Source organism: Scyliorhinus torazame, chromosome 6 (assembly GCF_047496885.1).
Source record: "Scyliorhinus torazame isolate Kashiwa2021f chromosome 6, sScyTor2.1, whole genome shotgun sequence".
Lineage (NCBI taxonomy): Eukaryota > Metazoa > Chordata > Chondrichthyes > Carcharhiniformes > Scyliorhinidae > Scyliorhinus > Scyliorhinus torazame.
The window spans coordinates 46,401,255-46,429,016 of record NC_092712.1 but is presented as its reverse complement, the minus strand read 5'-3'; the positions used below and the strand labels follow the sequence as shown (position 1 = coordinate 46,429,016).

Genomic DNA, 27,762 nt, shown 5'->3' with positions numbered 1-27,762 from the left:
AGCTCAGTTGGAGAAAATAGAAGGTGTGCCCCAAAACATTTTATTATAAAGGTGTGACATGACATAAAGGTTGGGAACCACTGCTTTACTGGACCGAAAGTGGAATCCTTAGGCCCATTCATGAATTTGCTCAATATACAGCGAATGATGCTCTGATAGCCATTATCCCGCAAGATGGCATTGATGTGCCCTATTTTACATCAGGTTTGCATGGTGAGCAAAGGATGCAGGCCCTATTTATGAGATTGACGATAAGGCCAATCTTATAAAGCATGGAACTTCTTTACACATGTTGATGGGCTCCATCCAGCTCTCAAATTTACCCTTGTAATGGATGGATCAAATGAAGTCCCTTTCCTTGCAGTTTTGAAAAATACCTGAGATTGTGCCTCGTTTAAGTGTAACTAGGATTTTAATGATAAACTAAGTTATAACTGCTATGCAGGAATTTTCTGGCCCTAGAAAATTAACTTTATATAATCTTTATCAATAATAATAATTATAATAATCGCTTATTGTCACAAGTAGGCTTCAATGAAGTTACTGTGAAAAGCCCCTAGTCGCCACATTCCGGCACCTGTTCAGGGAGGCCGGTACGGGAATTGAACCCGTGCTGCTGGCCTTGTTCTGCATTACAAGCCAGCTGATTAGCCCACTGTGCTAAACCAGCCCCTGTCACAAGTAGGCTTACATTAACATCAATGAAGTTACTGTGAAAATCCCCTAGTGGCCACACTCTGGCAGGAGAATTCAGAATGTCCAGATTACCTAACAACACTTCTTTCGGGACTTGTGGGAGGCAACTGGAGCGTCTGGTGGAAACCCACACAGACACTGGGAGAACCTGCAGACTCGCACAGACAGTGACCCAAGTTGGGAATCGAACCTGGGACCATGGCGCCATGAAGCAACAAAATGTTATAATTGAAACATTTGATATAACATAAATATATATATTTTTTAAGTTTGATATTTCAGCTTCTATTGTGTACGCCCCAACTTTTATTTCACTCTCCGTAAAATATTGTAGAAAGTGAAGGATAATTGATCTATTTTACTTCCTGATTTGCTATGCATGAGAATTCTTGAATGTGATTGCCTTCCTCTCCTTCTTGATGACATCACTATTGTTGGGTACCTGGAGATCGCTTCGAATTGATGCCAGATTCAAATAATTATTGGCAAAGGTGAAATCCACAGATTGCTGGATTTTTGTAGAAAGCGTCCTTTGAGGTCAGTGGTAAGCATTGCCCTTTAGTCACTGCGACAAAATCCAGGCCTTTGTTTTGAAACAAATATGAGTGTTTAGCATTCATAGGACTTGCCTGAAGAGTTGCTGCCACCTTTAATAAAATAACTTGCAAATTATGGAAGGGCATCCTAGCTTACCATGTAATTTAGCTTCGAATGTGCATTTCTGAACATGCTAAATGCAAGGTGATAGATTTTTCACCCAATATATGTTTGTCCTTCTAGATTTGGCAGCAGTCTATTCAACTGAACATATAGAGCCTGATTTAGCCAAGGGGGCTTTCATCTCTGAAAAAACATTTCAGCAACTTGACTGTCCGACAGCAGTGACAGAGGTTCAAGAGATGGAGGTGAATGAAAACAAACCTGAAACACTACTGCAACCTCAACTGGATGAGGAGGCACAAAATTTGAAAGAGCTTGTTGAAGGATCAGTGCTAGTAAAGGAAGAGCATCAGTTATGTCAGAATGAGAGACAACAAATGGATGTTTCTGTCCCAGAAGTATCAAATAATGAGCCTACACAAGCAGCTACACTGATTAAGGAGCTTCCAGAAGTACTATTACGAGATAAAATGACACACAAGAGCGAAGAAAACATTTCTCAAGCTTGTCTCGGTAGCAGTGTATCCGAAGCTGCAAAAGCTCCCAGTGAAAGTCCATCAGAGATGAGTTCACCTGTTGAAAATAAAACTGTCAAAATGTTTGCAGAAACTGGCAATAACTACACACAGAGCAACAAGACCTCAGTTTCTTCCTCATTTGTGACGATTTCAGTTGCGGTTTCTCCTGTAACAAATGTGTCTTGTGCTTCGGCTGCAGGCACTTTCTCAGGAATTCCTGCATCAACTTTCGTACCTATGGTTCCAAAAATAGGTATGGGAAAACCAGCTATTACCAAAAGGAAGTTCTCTCCAGGAAGACCTAGAATGAGACAGGTAAACCTTTGTCATGTTCTGTTAAGTGTCTGAAAAGTTTAAAATTTGAACAATGGAGTAGAGAATTTTGTGTGTTCCAAAGTTGTAAACAAACCAAGATATATTTTCTAAAAATGCCAATAAATTCCGGGTCTAGATGATGACATTTTGCATTTACAAATTAAACTGGTGCAAACAAAAATCCATGATTTATTTTAAATTGCATTTTCCCAGTACAAAACTGACAGCAGGTTTTATATATCATTATAATTCCAATAATGTTAAATATATGTGAAATTTTACTCTTGAAAGAGAATATTTTTGTTCTTTGAATTATCTTTTCCAAGGTGTTACATAGTAAACCTTAAATCAATCTGGCCGTAATACAATATTGAGGTCTATTTATTGAAAGAATTGTATGCCAAAGTTTTGAGTTGTTCATTCCAGTCTGAACTTGTGTGTTTGTCTCTGCCAAACCCGTGCACAGAACTCTATTCGGCACCTGTTTGGTCTGATGGCGCAGAAGCTTTGAGGCACAAATCCATGAAAATTAATTCAATTTTAATATGCGATTACCCTTAACATTTACATGAATATGCAATGAAATACAGATGAATATTTGGAATCACTTTGAAGCTTTCTGAACTTGAAATTGAATTTTGGTAAAGCTAAAGGCCTTTACCCAAAAGTGAAGGATGGAGAAGCTTTTTCATCTAAGCAGGTGCTTGCCTTTTTTGGTACCATCGAGTGCCAGGTCAATCTACTGAATGTTCACCACACGTTTGCCAAGAGAGAATTTTCCATCCACTAAGTATGAATGGGTAGAAAATCTAGCCAAAGGAAGAATACTTGTTTGTCACTTAAATGATTTACTAAAAAAAACGGATGTTTATTTTGCATCTAGCTACATTTGGTTTTCGGGAGACGAAAGATGGCATTACTGATATGTGATATCTTGTACCGTTCTGCATACACATTGCTCTATTGTGCAGCTGTTGGTTTGGGTCTCTTTGCATTGTGTTTTTTTGAGAAGGGAAATGGTGCTGATCCTAACATAAGTGAATGTCATGCAAATTTTTTGATCCTTCTGATTCATCCTGAAATGTTCAAATTCATACCGGTTTAGTTTTCCAACTAATTTTGGCATTTTCTGTTAATATGCATAATATGCATTCCCTTCATAACAGTTCTTAGTACGTCACATATCTTGCATGCGGAGATTTTCCGGGTCCCCCTTTTCTCCCCCGTTTCCCATTTCCTCCTGTACGCCCACCCCAATGTGGTTCAGGAAAGAGAACAAAGGATAAGTATGGGAAGTTTAGGGAGCCTTGGATAACAAGGGATATTGTGAATCTCGTCAAAAAGAAAAAGGAGACTTTCGTACGATCCTGAGAGAACGAAGGATAAGTATGGGAAGTTTAGGGAGCCTTGGATAACAAGGGATATTGTGAACCTCGTCAAAAAGAAAAAGGAGGCTTTCGTACGGTCTAGAAGGGTGGGGTCAGTCGAAACCCTTGAAAAGTATAAAGAAAGTAGGAAGGTACTTAAGTGGGAAATTAGGAGGGCTAGGAGGGGTCATGAAAAGTCTTTGGCAAGTAGGATTAAGGTGAATCCCAAAACTTTTTATTCATATGTAAAAAGCAAGAGGGTGGCCAGGGAAAGGATTGGGCCACTTAAGGACAGTGGGGGTAATCTATGTGTTGAGCACGAGGAAATGGGTGGGGTACTAAATGAGTACTTTGCAGCAGTGTTCACCAAAGAAAAGAACTTTGTGGAAGATGATTCTTGGGTAAGGTGTGTGGATAGTCTGGGCCATGTTGACATCAAAAAGGTGATATTGGGTGTTTTTAAAAACATTAATGTAGTGGGCCAGATGGGATTTACCCCAGAATACTGAGGGAATCAAGGGAGGAAATTGTTAGGACCATGACTGACATCTTTGTATCCACATTGGCAACAGGTGAGATCCCAGAGGAATGGAGAATAGCTAACGTGGTACCGCTGTTTAAGAAAATTAGCAGGGATAATCCAGAAAACTATAGGCCGGTGAGCCTCACGTCGGTAGTAGGTAAATTATTGGAGAGAATTCTCAGGGACAGGATTTAGACCCAATAGGAAACAAATGAACTCATTAGCGATAGACAGCATGGTTTTGTGAAGGGTAGTTGTGTCTCACTAAGTTGATCGGATTTTTTGAGGAGGGAACAAAGATGATTGATGAGGGAGGCAGTGGATGTTGTTTACATGGACTTCAGTAAAGCCTTTGACAAGGTGCCTCATGGCAGACTGGTACAAAAGCTGAAGTCACACAGGATCGGAGGTGAGGTGGGAAGATGGATACAGAACTGGCTTGGTCACAAGGCAGAGGATAGCAGTAGAAGGGTGTTTTTCTGAATGGAAGGTTGTGACTAGTGGTGCTCCACAGGGATCGGTGCTGGGGCCTCTTGTTAATCTTTATTATTGTCACATGTAGGCTTACATTAACACTAATGAAGTTACTGTGAAAATCCCCTAGTCACCACATTCCAGCACCTGTTCGGGTATTTAGAGGGAGAATTCTGAGTGGCCAATTCACCTAACAAGCACGTCTTTCGGGACTAGTGGTAGGAAACTGGAGCACCCAGAGGAAACCCACGAAGACCTAGGGAGAACGTGTAGACTCTGTACAGACAGTGGCCCAAGTGGGAATCGAACCCGGGACCCTGGTGCTGTGAAGCAACAGTGCTAACCACTGTGCTACCGTGTAGTATACATAAACGATTTGGAGGAAAATGTAGGTGGTCTGATTAAGTTCACGGATTACACCAAGGTTGGTGGAGTGGCAGATAGTGTTGAGGATTGTCAGAGGTCACAGCAGGACATAGATAGGTTGGAGACTTGGGCAGTGAAATGGCAAATGGAGTTTAATCCAGACAAATGTGAGGTAATGCATTTTGGTAGGTCTAACATAGAGGAGAAATATACAGTAAATGACAAAACTCTTAAAAATATAGAAAATCAAGAGAGATCTGGGCGTGCAGGTCCACAGATCTTTGAAGGTGGCAACACAAGTGATCAAGGTACCTTTATTGGATGGGGCATCGAGTATAAAAACTGGCAAGTCATGCTACAGTTGGATAGAAACTTGGCGCTTGGAAAATTGCACACATTCCTGGTCGCCTCACTACCAGAAGGTTGTGGAGGCTTTGGAGAGGGTGCAAAGGAGATTTACCAGGATGTTGCCTGGTATGGAGGGTGTTAGCTATGTGGAGATGCTGAATAAACTCCGACTTTTTTCATTACAACGACGGAGGTTGTGAGCCGACCTGATAGAGGTCTACAAGATTATGAAGGGCATGCATAGAGTGGATGGACAGGCACTTTTTCCCAGGGTGGAGGGGTCAGTCACCAGGGGACAGAGATTTAAAGTCCATGGTGCAAGGTTTTGAGATTTGCGAGGCATGTTTTTTTACACACAGGATGGTGAGTGCCTGGAACGTGCTGCCAGGAGAGGTTGTGGAAGCAGATACATTAATGGCGTTCAAAGGGCATCTCGATAAATATATGGGATAGGATGGATATAGAAGGATACAGCACTAGGAAGTGCTGAGGGATTGGGCCAAGGGTGGTATCATAACCGGTACAGGCTTGGAGGGCTGAAGGGCCTGTTCCTGTGCTGTATTGTTCTTTGTTCATTGGTAATTTGTTCAGCTGGGGAGGTACATAATATGTTGTGAATTCTTCTTGTTAGAAATATATTTGGTTAAGTTGATGGCAGGATGAATGCAATTCAGCAGTGGGCAACTGAGATTGTATCCCATGCAACAACCTTTTCCAAGAGGAACTTTATTGATGGTAATTTTAAGGCTGAAGATAAGTAATGTGGCTGTCCTACGTGTCATCAGAAATCAGCTAAGGTCGAGGAATAAAATCATGTTTTATGTAATCAGACAAAATTTTAAAGGGTGTGTAGGATTAGCTCCAACTTAAAGGGCAGCATGGCAGCACAGTGGTTAGCACTATGGCTTCACAGCGCCAGGGTCCCAGGTTCGATTCCCGGCTTGGGTCACTGTCTGTGCGGAGTCTGCACGTTCTCCCCGTGTCTGTGTTGCTTTCCTCCGGGTGCTCCACTTTCTTCCCACAAACCCGAAAGACGTGCTGTTAGGTAATTTGGACTTTCCGAATTTTTCCTCTGTGTACCCGAACAGGCGCTGGAATGTGGCGACTAGGGGCTTTTCACAGTAACTTCATTGCAGTGTCACTAGAACATAGAATTTACAGTGCAGAAGGAGGCCCTTCGGCAGATCGAGTCTGCACCGTCCCTTGGAAAGACCATCCCACCTAAGCCCACACATCCACCCCATCCTGGTAACCCACTAACCCCTCATAACCTTTTTGAACACTAAGGGCAATTTAGCATGGCTAGTCCACCTAACCTGCACATCTTTGGATACGCCTATTTGTGACAAAAAAGATTATTATTATTAATAAGACTTGGGAAAATTCAAGTTTTATACTTGACTTCCCATGAATTAAGTTTTCCAGATTTTATAAAAATTCAAAACACCCAGACTGAAATTTGTCCATGGACCTCTCTCTATAGGTTGCATCGATGTTTTCTACACTCGAGAGTGCTGTAAAACGTCTCTTCTCTCTAGTATTCTTATGTGGAAAGTTCAGTTAATGCTGCAAGAGACGAGGAGGAATGGCTATATCTTGAGGAATTTCAGCTGGTTAAGCCTCAGTGAACTTTTTGAAGTTCAGGACTATGACAAAACCTTAATCCTTAGTGGTCGATCAGGCTTTCACTGTCTCTCCTTGCACCACTCAATTATATATTCCACCAGTATTTTGTTTGTCGAATTATGAATTATTTTATGACACGGAAGTAAGAGCGTGAGCTGAGAGTATACCAGCATGCATCAATAGGATTGATGGGGCACTTTGGAAGATTCATGCATTTTATGTTTCAAAATGTCTATAGGTTGAGCATCCCTTATCTGAAATTTGAAAAGCTCCGAAATCTACACTTTTTTTCAAGCGCTGACGTCCCGTGTGGGAAATCTCACAAGACTCTGGGAAGATTCCCGGGCAATGCGCAGGTCCCAACGCACCGCAGACTGATACAATCCCTAGGTGGGGTGATTTTTAGGTGGGGCTGTTTTGGTGCCAAAACCTCATCATAGCCAGACATTAGTGCATTAAATTATATTACTCACTGTGGTTATCACGTTGAAAATGTTTTTTTGGTAAGTACAAAACATATTTCGCCCCCTTGAACATTATATTCCGAAATCCGATACACACAGCCCCAAGCATTTTGGATAAGGGATGCTCAACCGTATTCCGTTTTGAAAGAATCGAATGTAATTTATTCATTTAAAAAAAAAATTCAGAGCAGTGTATATGTGAGCCAGACAGACACACAATCATTTTTCTGAAATATGTTATGTTCTTCTGCTATATGAAAATATTTCTGAGGCAAAGAGAATTTTGAATAGTTTTATTATGTAGATGTGCTGAAGGTAATTGCAAACACCTGTGTTTGTTGAAAATCCTGATGTAAATGTTTTAACTCCTCACAGTTGTATAAGGTAGCTTCTTCACAATAACATTTCAAGGCTGTATGAGCAGATTTCAAAAACACAAACAACCAACAAAGGTGCTGTTGCTGGTAGGGAAATCGGGCATCTTGGCTGAGGTCAGCTGCTGAAAGATTAATGCAGGCAATAGTCTGGGGGAGTGTATAATTCTAACTTCTAAGAGGTGGCAAGATGGGCTGAATGGTCTACTGTGGTGTAAGCCTTTTTGATCACAACAGCAAGTATTCAAAATTAATTATTTTTATGTTCATGAGAGAAAAATAAACTTGAGCTATCTCCAGCTGCTTGAACTCCAACTGCAGAACATCGAGAAGAGGATGGGAGTTTCCTGGATTTTGCACTCCAAGAGGTGGCCAAGATGGCCATTCCATAGGCTGTAAGAGTTTAGGTTAGCCAGGTGAGTGACCATCAGGAAGAGTAGGAAGTGCAGGAATCTTCAGAGTGTGTCACTCCCAAACAGATGCTGCAGACTGCTGGGAGTGATATCCTGAAGGACTGCAATCCAGGTGGTGACACCAATGGCTAAGGGGCTGTATAGGTGGAACGGCCTACCAGAATAAATTACATTGTCGAGTTGTGCAGAATATTCTGCAAGGGGAAGGGAGTGAGCCAACAGTTGTGGTACACTTACATAGAGAGGGCAGGCGTCTTAAGTTCTGCAGTCAGTTTTCAGGAGCTAGCGTGCTCTCCTTGCCACGGTTTAGAGAAAGTAGAAATAGGAAGATGGCGAGTGTCAGTATGTAGCTTGAAGCTACGTGGAGGAGGGAAGACATCTTGAATATTGAGGCTGGTTCTGGGGCAAAAAGCTCTTATTCAAAAGGGACAGGTTGCACCCCAACAGAACTGGGACCAAAATCCTTTCGGGGAGATTCACTAGTGTGGTTGAGGAGGGTTTCGACTAAATTTGCAAGGAGTGGGCACTAACATACAGAGGTAGAAAGAAGGAATAAGATGCATAACGTTCAAATACTCGACAGTGCTAGAGGAGGTAATAGTTCCACATTAGATAGAAGCAAACAAAGACGAAATAGAAAATCGTTAGGTGGGTTCACAGTACGGGCGAAAGTAATAAAATCTAAAGTAGGGTTACTCTGCATGAATGCAAATGCACGGAGTGTGGTAATTAAGATTAGTGAGTTACAGGCACGTGAAAATATTATGTTGTGGCTATAACAGAGAAACATAGAAATGTTACAGCACAGAAGGAGGCCATTCAGCCCATCTGAATGCCAACCCAAGGACACCCAGGTGCCTATTCTAATCCCACCTTCTTGCATCCGGTCCACAGTCCTGTAGCTTACAGCACTCATGGTGCAGTTCCAGGTACTTTTAAAATGAGTTTCTGGTCTCTGTCTCCACCACCTACTCGGCAGCAAATTCCAGACTCCCACTACACTGTGTAGAAAAAAAAAGTTCTTCCTCATGTCTCCTCTAAACCTTCTGCCACTTACCTTGAATCCGTGTCCCCTGGTTTTAGAATTCTCCACAAAGGGAATTTTTTTAATCCTGTCCACTCTATCTGTTCCCCTCATAATTTTGTACACTTCAATTAAGTCACCCCTCAGCCTTCTTTGTTCCAAGGAAAATAACCCCAACCTATCAAATCTCTCCTCGTAGCCACACTTTTCTAGCCTTGGCAACATTCCTATAAACCTCTTCTGCACTTTCTCCAGAGCAATTACATCTTTCCTGTAATGTGGTGACCAGAACTGCATAGAATATTCCAGTTGTGGCCTCACCAATGTTTTAAACAACTCCAACATTATATTCTTACTTTTATAATCTATACCTCTGCCATGTGCTTTCTTTACAACCTTGTCTACTTGAACTGCTGCCTTTTAGGGACTTGTGTACTTGTATGCCAAGATCTCTCTTCACCTACCCCTCTCAATATATTCCCATTTACTGTGTACTCCCTGTAACTGTTTGACCTACCTAAATGCATGACCTCACATTTCTCGGTGTTAAATTCCATCTGCCACTTTATTGCCCACTCCACCAATCTATATGTAGTTTTGGAGATTATAGCTATACCCTACAATGGCAGCACGGTGGCACAATGGTTAGCGCTGCTGCCTCACGGCGCCAAGGTCCCAGGTTCGATCCCGACTCTGGGTCATTGTCTGTGTGGAGTTTGCACATTCTCCCCGTGTTTACGTGGGTTTCGCCCCCCCACAACCCAATGTGCAGGGTAGATGGGTTGGCTACGCTAAATTGCCCCTAAATAAATTTTAAAAAATAGCTGTCCCCCACTTGACCAATCCTTATGTCACCTGCAAATTTCCCAATCGTGCCCTCACATTCGCATCCAAATCGCTAATGTATAACACAAGCAGTAAGGGTTCCAAACCGAGCCCTGTGGAACAGCACTTGAAACAGCTGTCCAATTGCAAGGCAGCCATCAAGCATTACCTTTTGTTTCCAGTTACTAAGCCAACTTTTTATCCAACTTTTTACTTTTGTGACCAATCTGCCATGTGGGACTTTGTCAAGCACCTTGTTAATTCCATGTACACCACATCCACTGCGCTACCTTCATCAACCCTTCTTGGCACTTTCTCAAAGAATTCAATCAAATTTGTGAGACAAGGCCTCCCTTTATTAAATCCATGCAGACGATCCCTAACTAGTCCATGCCTTTCTATGTGCCAGTTAATCCTGTCTCTCAGGATTGATTCTACTAATTTGCCCTCCACTGACGCAAGACTAAATGGCCTATAATTGTTTGGCATTTCCTTCGATCTCTTTTTAAACAGTGGAACCACATTTGCATTTCTCCAGTCCTCCGATACCTCCCCTGTATCTAGTGAGGATTGAAAAATCATCCTCCGAGCATCTGCTATCTCCTCCCTGACCTCCTTCATTAGCCTCGGAAACAATCCATCTAGCTCTGGAGAAGGATTCCAACCCTTTGAGTACTTCCTCCCTCTTCATGATTATCCCATCCAATATCTCGCAGTGTTCCTCCTGGACTACTATATCTGCACCATCCATTTGTTTTGTAAACACGGAGACAAAATATTCATTTAAAACCCTTCCCACAGCCTCTGCATCTACACACAAGTTTCCTTCTTCATCTCTGATAGGTCCCACATTTTCCTTAACTAACCTTTTACCATGAATATATTGGTAAAACATCTTTGAGTTTGACCTGGCTCAAAGAAGGACAAGCCGTGTATTCAATATTCTTGGATACAAGGTGTTCAGGAAAGATAGGACAGGAAGGAAAGGGGAAGGGTTGAGGGGATTTTCACAGTAACTTCATGCAGTGTTAATGTAAGCCTTCTTGTGACAATAATAAAGATTCTTATTAAGATTATTATTAGGATAATATTGTACTGCTGGAAGGAGAGGATTTCACAGAGGGGTCATAGAACATAGAAAATACAGCACAGAACAGGCCCTTTGGCCCACGATGTTGTGCCGAACTTTTGTCCTAGATTAAGAACAAATCCATGTACCTATCCAATAGCCGCTTGAAGGTCCCTAATGTTTCCGACTCAACTACTTCCACAGGCAGTGCATTCCATGCCCCCACTACTCACTGGGTAAAGAACCTACCTCTGACATCCCCCCTATATCTTCCACCATTCACCTTAAATTTATGTCCCCTTGTAATGGTTTGTTCTACCCAGGGAACACAGTTCTGGTCGCCTCAATTTAGGAAGGATGTGGAAGCTTTGGAAAAGGTGCAAAGGAGATTTACCAGGATGTTCGCTGGAATGGAGAATAGGTCTTACGAGGAAAGGTTGAGGGTTCTAGGCCTTTTCTCATTAGAACGGAGAAGGATGAGGAGAGACTGTAGAGTAGACAGTCTGGACAGAATTTATGTGGCTAGAGCTAAGGAACAAAAAAGGTGCAGTTACACTGTTTGGTGTAGGCAACAGGCCAGTGGGAAAGAAGAATACATTTGCAAATAAATTAGAGAGGTGCAAGGATGATAGAGTAGTTATAATGGGAATCTTTAAATATCCAAATATAGACAGGGATAGTAATTGTGCAAAGGGCAGAAAGGGGCAAGAATCCCACGAGTATGTCAGGAATATTTTCTACAACAATATATTTCCTGTCCATGAGAAAGGAAGCACTCTTAGACCTGGTTCTTGGGAATGTGGTGCGCCAATGGATCGTAAAGTAAATGTAAATATCGGCTCAGGCCCAGAGACATAGGCTGCTCTTCCTTTGAGAGCTGACTGGTGGTGATTTAACTTCAGGGTCACCGTACCTTGGGTGAGGTTGAGAAGACAGGGCCTTCACGAATAACCTCAGCTGGTCCTGGAATTGAACCAGGGCTGTTTATGTTGATATTTAACTGGGGGAAAGCCAACTTCAGTGGTGTGAGAATGGATCTGGCCCAGATCATTGGACTCCAAGGTTGTCAGGTAAAAGACGATAACAATAGACTTTCTTTCGAGAGGAGAGAGTTTGGGCACAGTCATGGTATATTTCCATGAAGTGGAAAGGCAGGACAAATGAAGCCTGAGCTCCCTGAATCAAATGGAGATTAAGATGAATAAAAAGTGTGCTTATGACAGATGTCAGGTGTACAATACAACAGACAACGTTGAAAATAGAAGGTTCAGAGGGAAATTGACAGATAGGAAAAAGAGAGTTTAAGAAGAGACTGGCAGCTATTACAAAAGGGAATCCCAAACTCTTTTATAGGCATATAAATAGTAAAAGGGTAGTAAAAGGAGGAGTGGAGCCGATTAGGGACCTAAAATGGAATTTACTTATGGAGGCATGGGGTGTATCTGAGGTATCAAATTAATTCTTTGCCTCTGTTTTTACCAACAAGGAGGTGCTGCTCTGGTCATGGTGAAAGAATAGGTAATGCAGACATTTGAAGGGTTTAAAATTAATATGCCAGAGATATTGGATAGACGGCTTTGTACTTCGAATTGATAAGGCACCAGGGGCATTGGGTGGGGCGCATCCCAAGGATATCGAGGGAAGTGAGAGTGAAAATTGCAGAGGCACACGTCATAATTTTCCAGTCTTTCTTAAACTCAGGAGTGATACCAGGCCAATAACAGCTGATTGCTGTTTTCGTGTGGGGCACAGTGGTTGCTGGTTAAGTGTTTTATTTTTATCTGTATTTAAGTTGGGCAGTTTCTAAACCCTAGACACTACACTTATAGTGTCCCCCACCCTTCCACCTCCTTTAACTTAAGGGGTAGAGTGAATAACAGGTAAGCTCTTTCTTTCTTTTTTTTTAATCTAGAGGGGATGGCAGGGAAGGTAGTGCAATGTTTCCCCTGCAGAATGTTTGAGGTGAGGGACGCCATCAGTGTCCCTGCTGATTTCATCTGTGGGAAGTGTACCCATCTCCAGCTCCTCAGAAACCACGTTAGGGAACTGGAGCTGCAGCTGGATGAACTTCAGATCATTCGGGAGGCAGAGGTGGTCATACATAGAAGCTTCAGGGATGTAGTTACTCCGAAGAATAAAGATAGATAAGTGACGGTGAGAGGGGCTGGGAGGAAGCAGTCAGTGCAGGGATCCCCTGTGGTCGTTCCCCTTAGTAACAAGTATACCACTTTGGATACTGTTGGTGGTTGGGGGTGGGGGGGAACTTACCAGGGGTAAGCCATGGGGTACAGGTCTCTGGCACAGAGTCGTCCCTGTTGCTCAGAAAAGAAGGGGGAGAGGAGTAGAGCATTAGTCATTGGAGACTCCATAGTTAGGGGGATAGATAGGAGATTCTGTGGGAACGAGAGAGACTTACGGTTGGTGTGTTGCCTCCCAGGTGCCAGGATCCGTGATGTCTCGGATCGTGTTTTCGGGATCCTTAAGGGGAGGGGGAGCAGCCCCATGTCGTGGTCCACATAGGTACCAACGACATAGGTAGGGATAGGGAAGTAAGGCAGGAATTTAGGGAGCTAGGGTGGAAACGTAGATCTAGGACAAACAGAGTTATTATCTCTGGGTTGTTACCCGTGCCACGTGCTAGCGAGACGAGGAATAGGGAGAGAGAGGAGTTGAACACGTGGCTACAGGGATGGTGCAGGAGGGAGGGTTTCAGATTCTTGGATAATTGGGGCCCATTCTGGGGTAGGTGGGACCTCTACAAACGGGATGGTCTACACCTGGACCAGAGGGGTACCAATATCCTGGGGGGGAAATTTATGCTAAAGCTCTTCGGGAGGGTTTAAACTAGTTCAGGGGATTGGGAACCTGAATTGTAGCTCCAGTATACCGGAGGTTGAGAGTAGCGAGGTCATGAGTAAGCTTTCAAAGTTGCAGGAGTGTACCGGCAGGCAGGAAGGTGGTTTAAAGTGTGTCTACTTCAATGCCAGGAGCATCCGGAATAAGGTGGGTGAACTTGCGGCATTGATTGGTACCTGGGACTTCGATGTTGTGGCCATTTTGGAGACATGGATAGAGCAGGGACAGGAATGGTTGTTGCAGGTGTCGGGGTTTAGATATTTTAGTAAGCTCAGGAAAGGTGGTAAAAGAGGGGGAGGGGTGGCATTGTTAGTCAAGGACAGTATTACGGTGGCAGAAAGGACGTTTGATGAGGACTTGTCTACTGAGGTAGTATGGCCTGAGGTTAGAAACAGGAAAGGAGAGGTCACCCTGTTAGGGTTTTTCTATAGGCCTCCAAAAAGTTCCAGATATGTGGAGGAAAGGATTGCAAAGATGATTCTGGATAGGAGCGCAAGCAACAGTGTAGTTGTTATGGGGGACTTTAACTTTCCAAATATTGACTGGAAACGCTATAGTTCGAGTACTTTAGATGGGTCCGTTTTTGTCCAATGTGTGCAGGAGGGTTTCCTGACACAGTATGTAGATAGGCCAACGAGAAGCAAGGCCATATTGGATTTGGTACTGGGAAATGAACCAGGACAGGTGTTAGATTTGGAGGTAGGTGAGCACTTTGGTGATAGTGACCACAATTCGATTACATTTACTTTAATGGTGGAAAGGGATAGGTATATACCGCAGGGCAAGAGTTATATCTGGGGGAAAGGCAATTATGATGCGATGAGGCAAGGCTTAGGATGCATCGGATGGAGAGGAAAACTGCAGGGGATGGACACAATGGAAATGTGGAGCTTGTTCAAGGAACAGCTACTGCATGTCCTTGATATGTACCTGTCAGGCAGGGAGGAAGTGGTCGAGCGAGGGAACCGTGGTTTACTAAAGCAGTCGAAACACTTGTCAAGAGGAAGAAGGAGGATTTTGTAAAGATGAGACATGAAGGTTCAGTTAGGGCACTCGAGAGTTACAAGTTTGCTAGGAAGGACCTAAAGAGAGAGCTAAGAAGAGCCAGGAGGGGACATGAGAAGTCTTCGGCAGGTAGGATCAAGGATAACCCTAAAGCTTTCTATAGATATGTCAGGAATAAAAGAATGACTGGGGTAAGAGTAGGGCCAGTCAAGGATAGTAGTGGGAAGTTGTGCATGGAGTCTGAGGAGATAGGAGAGGTGCTAAATGAATATTTTTCGTCAGTATTCACACAGGAGAAAGACAATGTTGCCGAGGAGAATACTGAGATTCAGGCTACTAGACTAGAAGGGCTTCAGGTTCATAAGGCGGAGGTTTTAGCAATTCTGGAAAGTGTGAAAATAGATACGTCCCCTGGGCCGGATGGGATTTATCCTAGGATTCTCTGGGAAGCTAGGGAGGAGATTGCTGAGCCTTTGGCTTTGATCTTTAAGTCATCTTTGTCTACAGGAATAGTGTCAGAATACTGGAGGGTAGCAAATGTTGTCCCCTTGTTCAAGAAGGGGAGTAGAGACAACCCAGGTAACTATAGACCAGTGAGCCTACTTCTGTCGTGGGCAGGGTCTTGGAAAGGTTTATAAGAGATAGAATGTATAATCATCTGGAAAGGAATAATTTGATTAGAGATAGTCAACACGGTTTTGTGAAGGGTAGGTCGTGCCTCACAAACCTTATTGAGTTCTTTGAGAAGGTGACCAAACAGGTGGATGAGGGTAAAGCAGTTGATGTGTATATGGATTTCAGTAAAGCGTTTGATAAGGTTCCCCACGGTAGGCTATTGCAGAAAATACAGAAGCATGGGATTCAGGGTGATTTAGCAGTTTGGATCAGAAATTGGCTAGCTGGAAGAAGACAAAGGGTGGTGGTTGATGGGAAAGTTCAGACTGGAGTCCAGTTACTAGTGGTGTACCACAAGGATCTGTTTTGGGGCCACTGCTGTTTGTCATTTTTATAAATGACCTGGACGAGGGAGTAGAAGGATAGGTGAGTAAATTTGCAGATGACACTAAAGTCGGTGGAGTGTGGACAGTGCGGAAGGATGTAACAAGTTACAGAGGGACATAGATAAGCTGCAGCGCTGGGCTGAGAGGTGGCAAATGGAGTTTAATGCAGAAAGGTGTGAGGTGGTTCATTTTGGAAGGAGTAACAGGAAGACAGACTGGGCTAATGGTAAGATTCTTGGTAGTGTGGATGAGCAGAGAGATCTCGGTGTCCATGTACATAGATCCCTGAAAGTTGCCGCCCAGGTTGAGAGGGTTGTTAAGAAGGCGTACGGTGTGTTAGCTTTTATTGGTAGAGGGATTGAGTTTCGGAGCCATGAGGTCATGTTGCAGCTGTACAAAACTCTGGTGTGGCCACATTTGGAGTATTGCGTGCAATTCTGGTCGCCGCATTATAGGAAGGATGTGGAAGCATTGGAAAGGATGCAGAGGAGATTTACCAGAATGTTGGCTGGTATGGAGGGAAGATCTTGGGCGCGATTCTCTGAAATGGAGTCAGAGTGTTCGCGCCGTCGTGAACCTCGACGGCGCGAAACGGCCCCTATCCCGACTGATTCAGGGCCCGAAAATGGGCTAGGAGCGGCGGCGCTGCATACATGACGCGGCCGGCGCCGCATAACTGGCGTCACCCGCGCATGCGCGGGTTGGCCGGCGCCAACCCGCGCATGCGTGGTTAACGTCCTCCCCGAGTCTGCCCCGCAGGAAGATGTCAGACGGATCTTGCGGGGCTGCGGAAGAAAGGAGGTCTGCCTTCAGAGAGGCCGGCCCGACGATCGGTGCCAGACCCCATTTGAGGCGCCCCGGGTGCAGGATCCGGCGTCGCGGGAAAATTTGGCGACCCAGGCGATTCTCCAAACTGGCGCGGGAGCGGAGACTCGTGCCCCACATGAGGGAAGGCTGAGGGACTTGAGGCTGTTTTCGTTAGAGAGAAGAAGGTTAAGAGGTGACTTAATTGAGGCATACAAGATGATCAGAGGATTAGATAGGGTGGACAGTGAGAGCCATTTTCCTTGGATGGTGATGTCTAGCACGAGGGGACATAGCTTTAAATTGAGGGGAGATAGATACAGGACAGATGTCAGAGGTAGGTTCTTTACTCAGAGAGTAGTAAGGGCGTGGAATGCCCTGCCTGCAACAGTAGTGGACTCGCCAACACTAAGGGCATTCAAATGGTCATTGGATAGACATATGGACAATAAGGGAATAGTGTAGATGGGCTTTAGGTTGGTTTCACAGGTCGGCGCAACATCGAGGGCCGAAGGGCCTGTACTGCGCTGTAATGTTCTATGTTCTAGAGGATTGGAGTATGACAAAAGTTACACCCTCCTTCAGAAAAGGGTGTGAAGATAAGCCGTACAATTACATACCAGCCAGTTTTGTGATGGGAAAGCTTCCAGAAATGATAATTTGGGATTAGATTATGAGTCACTTGGGCAATTATGTGATTTAAATGTGATTTGACTTTGACAAATCCTTAAGTAACTTGCTGGAATTTTATGATACGGTTGCAGAGAACGTTGATTAGGATAATGCTGTTAATGTGGTGTACATGGACTACCAAAAGACATGCCACGCAACAGACTGGTCAGCAAAGTTATAGCTCATGGAACAAAATGGGATAGTAGCACCATGGATACAAAATTGGTTGAGTAACAGTAGACTGAGAGTAGTAGTTAATGGATTTATTTTGGGCTGACGAAAAATTTGAGGTGGTCTTCGCCAGGGGTCAATGTTGGGACCCTCACTTTTCCTGATATATATTAATGCTCCAGATCTAGGTGTACAGGGCACAATTTCAAAATTTGAAGCATTGTGAATTGTGAGGAGGATATTGGAGAACTTCAAAAGGAAAAATTCAGGTTGGTAGAAAGGGTAGATAAGTGGGAGATAAAATTTAATGCAAAGAAGTATGAAGTGATTCATTTTGGTAGGAATAACACAGACAATACAAAATAAACGGTATAGTTCTAAGGAGGGTACAGGATTAACGAGACTTGTATGTGTATGTGCATGAATTACTGAAGGTGGCTATGACAGTTTGAGAACGCGGTAAATAAAGCAAACGGCATCCTAGGTTTTATTAATTGGGGCACAGAGTATAAAAATAGGGAAATTATGTTAAACTCGTATAAGCCACTGGTTCGGCCTCAATTATAGTATTGCATCCAGTCTGGGTGCAACCCATTAGGATGTGAAGAAGGCAGTAGGGAAAGTGCAGAAAAGATTCACAAGAATAGTCCCAGGGATGATGAACAGTTACATTCCTCTGAGGCCTCTGCGGTCATCTCCCTGCAAAACAGATATACCGCTTTGGATACTGTTGAGGGAGATGGCTCACCAGGGGAAGGCGGCAGCAGCCAGGTTCATGGCACCGTGGCTGGCTCTGCTGCGCAGCTGGGCAGGAAGAAGAATGGCAGGGCTATAGTGATAGGGGACTCAATTGTAAGGGGAATAGACAGGCGGTTCTGCGGACGAAATCGAGACTCCAGGATGGTATGTTGCCTCCCTGGTGCAAGGGTCAAGGATGTCTCGGAGCGACTGCAGGACATTCTGGGGGGGGGAGGGTGAACAGCCAGCTGTCGTTGTGCACGTAGGCACCAACGATATAGGTAAAAAACGGGACGAGGTCCTACAAGCTGAATTTAGGGTGCTAGGAGTTAAACTAAAAAGTAGGACCTCAAAGGTAGTAATCTCAGGATTGCTACCAGTGCCACGAGCTAGTCAGAGTAGGAATGTCAGGATAGAGAGGATGAATACGTGGCTCGAGAGATGGTGCAAGAGGGAGGGATTCAAATTCCAGGGACATTGGAACCGATTCTGGGGGAGGTGGGACCAGTACAAACCGGACGGTCTGCACCTGGGCAGGACTGGAACCGATGTCCTAGGGGGGGTGTTTGCCAGAGCTGTTGGGGAGAGTTTAAACTAATGTGGCAGGGGGATGGGAACCGATGCAGGAAGTTGGAAGGTAGTAAAACAGGGACAGAAATAAAAGGCAGTAAGGGGGAAAGTGTAAGGCAGAGAAGCCATAGTCAAAAATCAAAAAGGGCGACAGTACAAGGTACAGTGACTGAGGGGAGCTCAGTGAATAGGACCAGGAATACTAAAAGAAATAAAACGGGAAGTGAAAACATTAATGGTAAGCGATGCGGCAGGTTGTTACAGGAAGATGTGGGTTCGACGACAAGGAAAATTAGGAGAAAGGTTAAGAGGAAATATAACTTAGGAGAGGTTACTGATCGAGGTGTTAAGATTAAGAACAGAGGTAAAAAAGCCAACATAAGTGTACTTTACCTGAATGCTCGTAGTATTCGGAATAAGGTAAATGAGTTGATGGCGCAAATCATCGTGAATGACTATGATTTAGTGGCCATTACTGAAACATGGTTAAAGGATGGTCACGACTGGGAGTTAAATATCCGAGGGTATCAAACTTTTCGGAAGGACAGAGTAGATGGTAAGGGAGGTGGTGTAGCTCTGTTATTTAAGGATGACATCCGGGCAACAGTAAGGGATGACATCGGTGCTATGGAGGATAAGGTTGAATCCATTTGGGTGGAAATCAGGAATAGTAAGGCGAAAAAGTCACTGATAGGAGTAATCTATAGGCCACCAAATAGTAACATTATGGTGGGGCAGGCAATAAACAAAGAAATAACAGATGCATGTAGAAATGGTACAGCAGTTATCATGGGGGATTTTAATCTACATGTTGATTGGTTTAACCAGGTCGGTCAAGGCAGCCTTGAGGAGGAGTTTATAGAATGTATCCGCGATAGTTTCCTCGAACAGTATGTAATGGAACCTACGAGGGAACAAGCGGTCCTAGATCTGGTCCTGTGTAATGAGACAGGATTGATTCAGGATCTCATAGTTAGGGATCCTCTCGGAAGGAGCGATCACAATATGGTGGAATTTAAAATACAGATGGAGGGTGAGAAGGTAAAATCAAGCACTAGTGTTTTGTGCTTAAACAAAGGAGATTACAATGGGATGAGAGAAGAACTAGCTAAGGTAGACTGGGAGCAAAGACTTTATGGTGAAACAGTTGAGGAACAGTGGAGAACCTTCCAAGTGATTTTTCACAGTGCCCAGCAAAGGTTTATACCAACAAAAAGGAAGGACGGTAAAAAGAGGGACAATCGACCGTGGATATCTAAGGAAATAAGGGAGAGTATCAAATTGAAGGAAAAAACATACAAAGTAGCAAAGATCAGTGGGAGACTAGAGGACTGGGAAATCTTTAGCGGGCAACAGAAAGCTACTAAAAAAGCTATAAAGAAGAGTAAGATAGATTATGAGAGTAAACTTGCTCAGAATATAAAAACAGACAGTAAAAGTTTCTACAAATACATAAAACAAAAAAGAGTGGCTAAGGTAAATATTGGTCCTTTAGAGGATGAGAAGGGAGATTTAATAATGGGAGATGAGGAAATGGCTGAGGAACTGAACATTTTTTCGGGTCGGTCTTCACAGTGGAAGACACAAATAACATGCCAGTGACTTATGGAAATGAGGCTATGACAGGTGAGGACCTCGAGAGGATTGATATCACCAAGGAGGTAGTGATGGGCAAGCTAATGGGGCTAAAGGTAGACAAGTCTCCTGGCCCTGATGGAATGCATCCCAGAGTGCTAAAAGAGATGGATAGGGAAATTGCAAATGCACTAGTGATAATTTACCAAAATTCACTAGACTCTGGGGTGGTCCCGGCGGATTGGAAATTAGCAAACGTGACACCACTGTTTAAAAAAGGAGGTAGGCAGAAAGTGGGTAATTATAGGCCAGTGAGCTTAACTTCGGTAGTAGGGAAGATGCTGGAATCTATCATCAAGGAAGAAATAGCGAGGCATCTGGATGGAAATTGTCCCATTGGACAGACGCAGCATGGGTTCATAAAGGGCAGGTCGTGCCTAACTAATTTAGTGGAATTTTTTGAGGACATTAACAGTGCGGTAGATAAAGGGGAGCCAATGGATGTGGTATATCTGGATTTCCAGAAAGCCTTTGACAAGGTGCCACACAAAAGGTTGTTGCATAAGATAAAGATGCATGGCATTAAGGGGAAAGTAGGAGCATGGATAGAGGATTGGTTAATTAATAGAAAGCAAAGAGTGGGGATTAATGAGTGTTTCTCTGGTTGGCAATCAGTAGCTAGTGGTGTCCCTCAGGGATCCGTGTTGGGCCCACAACTGTTCACAATTTACATAGATGATTTGGAGTTGGGGACCAAGGGCAATGTGTCCAAGTTTGCAGACGACACTAAGATAAGTGGTAAAGCAAAAAGTGCAGAGGATACTGGAAGTCTGCAGAGGGATTTCGACAGGCTAAGTGAATGGGCTAGGGTCTGGCAGATGGAATACAGTGTTGACAAATGTGAGGTTATCCATTTTGGTAAGAATAACGGCAAAAGGGATTATTATTTAAATGATAAAATATTAAAACATGCTGCTGTGCAGAGAGACCTGGGTGTGCTCGTGCATGAGTCGCAGAAAGTTGGTTTTCAGGTGCAACAGGTGATTAAGAAGGCAAATGGAATGTTGTCCTTCATTGCTAGAGGGATGGAGTTTAAGACTAGGGAGGTTATGCTGCAATTGTATAAGGTGTTAGTGAGGCCACACCTGGAGTATTGTGTTCAGTTTTGGTCTCCTTACTTGAGAAAGGACGTACTGGCACTGGAGGGTGTGCAGAGGAGATTCACTAGGTTAATCCCAGAGCTGAAGGGGTTGGATTACGAGGAGAGGTTGAGTAGACTGGGACTGTACTCGTTGGAATTTAGAAGGATGAGGGGGGATCTTATAGAAACATATAAGATTATGAAGGGAATCGTGAGGATAGATGCGGGCAGGTTGTTTCCACTGGCGGGTGAAAGCAGAACTAGGGGGCATAGCCTCAAAATAAGGGGAAGTCGATTTAGGACTGAGTTTAGGAGGAACTTCTTCACCCAAAGGGTTGTGAATCTATGGAATTCCTTGCCCAGTGAAGCAGTAGAGGCTCCTTCATTAAATGTTTTTAAGATAAAGATAGATAGTTTTTTGAAGAATAAAGGGATTAAGGGTTATGGTGTTCGGGCCAGAAAGTGGAGCTGAGTCCACAAAAGATCAGCCATGATCTCATTGAATGGCGGAGCAGGCTCGAGGGGCCAGATGGCCTACTCCTGCTCCTAGTTCTTATGTTCTTATTGTAGACGTTTTCATTGGAGAAGAGACGGTTCAGGAGATTTAATAGAGGTATTCAAAATCATGGACGGTCTTGAATTGACGGAGACAATCTATACCCATTGGCCAAAGGATAGAGGTCTACAAGATTATGAGGGGCATGGATAGAATTGATTGGCAAGCACTCCTTCCCTGGGTGGAGGGTTCACTCTCCAGGGGGCATAGGTTTAAGGTCTGTTGGGCAAAGTTTAGAGGAGATGTGCGAGACAGGTTTTGTTTTTTACACAGAGGGTGGTGAGTGCCTTGAACGCGCTGCCAGGGGGGGTTGTGAAAGCAGATACACCGTATCGGTGTTCAAAAGGCATCTTGACAAACACATATGGATAGGTTGGGTATGGAGGGATACGGCACAAGGAAGTGCTAAGGGTTTTGGATATAGGTTGGTATGACCGCTACAGCCTTGAAGGGCCGAAGGGCCTGCTCCTGTGCTGTATTGTTCTTTGTTCTTTGATTGTGAACCAGAAGAGGCAGATTTAAGTTAAATGGCAAAAGAACATGAAGAAAACTTTTCTATGCTGTGAGTGGCTGTTAGGATCTGTAATGCTCTGCCTGCGAGTGTTGTGGAGGCAGGTGAAACAATGTATTCAAGAGGGAATTGGTTTGTTACCTGAAAAGGATGAATGTGCAGAGCTACTGTTAGAAGGCAGGGAAGTGGCGATAGGTAAATTGCTCCTTCAGAGAGCAAGTGCATACAATAGGCTGACTTGCCTTGCTTTTGCACGGTAACAGTTGTGTGATTGAATTGAATTTCTAGGTCAAGCTGACTTTTAAAGTACGGGTTTTAGGGCAGTAACAGACTGAAGCCATTGTGGGGAATAGAATCAGAGCCCTTTTTCCAAGTGGATTTTACCCTAGAGTAGGTTTTAACAAAGTAGCTTCTGTAATTGGTCATGTTCTAATGAACGCCTTTTGTGAATCAATAGAAACAAAAACCTTTTCTAAGGATAGAAGAAAAGATACTGTAACATCAACCTATAAAAGGGAGCAAATCAATAATCTAGTGGCCGTATCTATTATAAGAAAAGTACTGAAGAATGTTCAGAAAAAACAGGCAAATTATTCAGGGAAATATCGAAAACTGATAAATGATTCTTCACATAAAACAGATTGGAAAGTCTGGCAGGACAATACCATTTTTCCAATTGGAGGAAGTTTTTGAATGTAATTTCTGAAAGGTTTATCCAAAGATTCAACTTAATTGTGCTAAATGCTGTTTGAGTAGGAAGGATAGAAGTAAGAAAAATTAATCTAACGTTTTATATATCTTTGCTATAAAAATAGATGGCTGTAAAGACTTGCACCCTGCATATTGCATGCAGACTTGGATAACTGTGATATTTATACATTTTTAATATTTCTTTGTTCACTGGATGGGCACCAGCAAGATTGGCATTTAAATCCATCTCTAATTGTAATTGAGAAGGTGTAGCTGTTTTCTTGAATTACTGATGTCCGTGTGGGAAAGGTACTCCACAAATTGCTGTTGGGGAGGGAGTTCCAGGATTTTACCCAGCGATGATGAACTGTGATATATTTCCCATGAAGCTGTGTGACTTGGACAAAAACTTGGAGATGGTGCTGTTCCTATGCACCTGCTGGCCTTGCGACCTCTAGCATCCAGAAGAACAAGTTTGGGAGGTGCTGTTGAAAAAAATTCATGACATGTTGTTGCAGTGCATCTTGTAGATTGTACACACGGCAGAATGTGTTAGTGGCAGAGAGAGTGAAAGATGGTAGATACTGTTGAGCTACTTGAGTGTTGTTGGAGCTATACTCATCCATGGAAGAGGAGAGTATTCCATCACACTCCTGACTTGTGACATATAAAAGGTAGTCAGGAGGTGAGTCACCTGCTGCAGATCACCTTCTAGCCACTGAATTTGTATGGCTCATCCAGTTAAGTTCCTGGTCAATAATGACTCCCAGGATGTTGATGGTGGGAATTTGACAAACTGTAATGCCGTTGATTGTCAAGGAAAGATGGTTAGATTTTCCCTTGTTCGAGGTGGCCATCTGCCTGGAACTTGGGAATGTTGTCCGTATCTTGCTACATATAAACACAATTACTTCAGTAAATGAGGAGCCATGAAAAGTACTGAACAATCATCTGAGGACATCCCCACTCCTGGCGTTAGGATGGAGGAAGGTCATTGATGAAGCAGCTGAAAATGGTTGCGCCTGGGACACTACCTTGAGGAACTCCTGGGACAGAGATGATTGACCTGCAACAAGCGCAACCATCTTCCTTTGTGCTAGGTATGGCTCCAACCATTGGAGAGTTTTCTTTCTGCTTCCCATTGACTTCAATCATTTGTCTATCTTGATTAGATAGGAAAAAAAAATTATTTCATGAACAATTGATAAAGCGCGCTATCTCTATACTGAGGCCTCTTAAACTTTCAGTGGAAGTGTGCATCATTCCATATTTCCACACTCTAGCACCCTCGTTGCAACACTGCAACCTCTGATCCATGAGAGTTCTCCTTTCCCTTTCTTAGTTTTTCTTCATTGTGGTATATAATTCTAGTTCACTCATTTGTATGTCTTTCATCCCCTCACTCCTCTATTATGTGTCTCTGTGTGGCTCTCGTACAAATGGAATTCTTTAGCCTGTACCTTGGAAAACTTTGACATCAGACACTGTGAAGAATGAAAAGACACCATCTTGAGGCTTCTCATCTATACATGAACTAGGACTTGAAAGAAGGGCTAAGCAGATGTCACTAAAGGTGTACACTTTGAGAACTATAAAATGACAAAAAGGTAAATTAAATGTTCGCTTGCTATATAATATCTATTTTCAGTGTAGCCTGACTCTCTAAGGAGTGGCTAACCTTTACCAGTACAGTATCTGTCTATGGAATTATCTGCAGTGTCAAAGCAATTTTGTTAGTTATTGAACAACAGCCAGAACAGTGAGATACCAAAGGTTTTTCGCATGATTTTTATGTAAACGTGCACTTAACATTTTGAAACTTTGTCCCACCAGCAGACTAGCCAAGTGTTAGGTGCTGCAGTTTGGCAGCACTGTAGTGAACCCCAGAGCTGATTGGTCAGCAGTAGAATTGGGAGCTGGCTCAAGAATCTTTCTGGGAAGCTGCATTACAGAACTTTGAAAGCTGTACACAGCAACATAGTAGAGGGTTGTCAGCTTTTTATTGTGTTTAGTAGATTGGAGTTTGAGCCAGTGTGCTCCAGCAGCTATGCCCAACCTAAATTATGGATTGTACCCATGTGAATACTTAACTGGTTGTGCCAGTCAGCAGGTTGACAATAGACTTATTGAGCAGGTAATAATAATAATCTTTATTGTCACAAGTAGACTTACATTAACACTGCAAGGAAGTTACTGTGAAAGGCCCCTAGTTACCACATTCCGACGCTTGTTCGGGTACACTGAGGGAGAATTCAGAATGTCCAAATTACCTAACAACACGTCTTTCGGGACTTGTGGGAGGAAACCGGACCACCCGGAGGAAACCCATGGAGAATGTGCAGACTCTGCACAGTCAGTGGCCCAAACCGGGAATCAAACCTGCGACCCTGGTGCTGTGAAGCGACAGTGCTAACCACTGTGCTACCGTGCCGCACATAGAATGACCATTCCAAACCTGAACATCTTTGGACCTGCAGGAGGAAACCAGAGCATGGGGAGAACTTGCAAACTCCACACAGTCATCCAAGGCTTTAATCCAACCAAGGTTCCTGGCGCTGTGAGACAGCAGCGCTAACCACTGTGCCACCGCAGGCACCGCATATATTCTTGCCTTGCAATCTTTAGGGTAACTAGGTTTGTCGAAGTCCACTGTTCGTTTCATGTCGTCAATGTGTCCCATCCTTAATGTCGCACCCACTCCTTCTGCAGTGTATCTCAGTGAAGGCTCTGCAGAGGATCTTGCAACAGCAAAATGAGCTTTTACGCTTGATAGCATAGTGTGAACTCTGATCCCTTGATGTGCTTTCAGTGTCCAATACGAGTTCTTCTTCACTTAAGGATTTAGTATCCATTTTTACTGTTCACCTTGAGTGAGGTCATTGCCTAAAGAATGATGAATGGAGCTGGATGAAGACTTTTATTTATGGAGTCCAGGTAATTGAGGGCAAGTTTGATGGACGTGTGGTCTTGTCTTTTCCATTGTTTTCTGGGATCGGTGCAAACACCAGAGAAAAGGATAATAATTCATGCAGTTCAACTGCAGTTAAGAAGTAAGGGTCCTCTATTCATGTGAGCCAGTGACATTCCAAACTGATTAAAGTTGGCTTTATTGATGGTGTTTTCAAACCACTTTTATAAAAGGTGAGATCACTTAACATTTACCTGATAGAGCCTTCAGAATGTGAACTGCCAGATGATTGTGGATATTCTGGAGCTTTGGGGCTTCCTCAGCATGCATTGGACATTTTAGCATTTTCCACTTCATTCTGAAATTTTGTGGCGATTATGAATTTCTCCCCTCCGTGATTAATTTTCCTGATTTTATACAATGTGCCTATAAATATAATGGTTTACTCATTGGAATAAATTTGGTTGCCTTTACCATTTGAACACTCTTTTGTACTCTTAACTGTTACTTGCTGTATATTTATAAAACCTTTTTTTAAAGATGTGGGCCACATTTTATTGCCCTATCCTTGGTTGTCCTGCGGAGATGTTAGTGGACCTTCTCTTTAAACCAGTACAGTTGATTTACTAGCCAGAAAGACCAGTCACTCTGTTTGTTGAACACCTCTGTAGTTGTTAAATATTCTTCATGATGAACTAATGTGCAGGGTGGGATGAATCCTTTCTGGTTATCATGCATTTAAAGACACTACTCTCTTGAGCTAAGTGTAATGGACTTAAATACAACAAGCAATTTGCAACAAATACTGCAGTCTCCAAACGGGTGTTTTGCTGGAAGAGGATGGCGGCAGAGTGCTGACCTACTTGAACTTTGTGCGTCTTTAATGCTGCAGAGAAAAATGATTCCTTTGGTTCCACTAGTATTCCATCTGGCAGTTACGTCCTAATTACTTGTTACGCACCTCCGTCCATGTATATTAGATTTCATCAAGTCGGGGCTCATTACACGTGGGATAAGCGGAGTGTGAAACCTCATACCTTACCAGCAACGATACATTCATTCAAATGAAAGAATATCAACAAATCGCATTAAAAATAAATATTGCGTAATTGATGAGAGATTTGGCACACCACCAGCTCTGAGACAGCACAATCTGAAAATGTCATGTGCTACTGAGTAGGTATTTTACACACACAAGGTAAAGGTTTAGGTTTACATGTGCGTGAACTAAAAGCTTTCCACGCACCAAAATTCACATAATTGTCCATGATTTGGCTAATCATCCAAATGGATGGAAAAAGGTTTGCATGAGGGAGAAAATAAGAGATAGGAGGATATAATTCATGCCACGAAAGGTGCACTGGTTACGGTTTTGCTGCCACTCAGGCTGGTGATTTTAGTTTATGCTGAATGTTTATATAGATTAGTATTAAAATTCGCAGTCAACACAAACAACAGCAACTCTGAGACCATGTGTGCAAGGTTAATGTATAATCTCTGGG

The 27,762-nt window shown here is 43.3% G+C and overlaps 1 protein-coding gene across 7 annotated transcripts in view; it reads left to right on the top strand.

Annotated features, from left to right (window-relative positions):
• Window positions 1–27,762, top strand: part of kmt2ca (lysine (K)-specific methyltransferase 2Ca) — a 684,766-nt gene that overhangs the window by 400,535 nt on the left and 256,469 nt on the right. For all 7 annotated transcript variants that reach the window (XM_072508182.1, XM_072508181.1, XM_072508179.1 and 4 more), the window contains exon 14: window positions 1,477–2,189. In XM_072508182.1, the coding sequence (XP_072364283.1) occupies window positions 1,477–2,189 (713 nt within the window). The remainder of the gene's footprint in view (window positions 1–1,476; window positions 2,190–27,762) is intronic.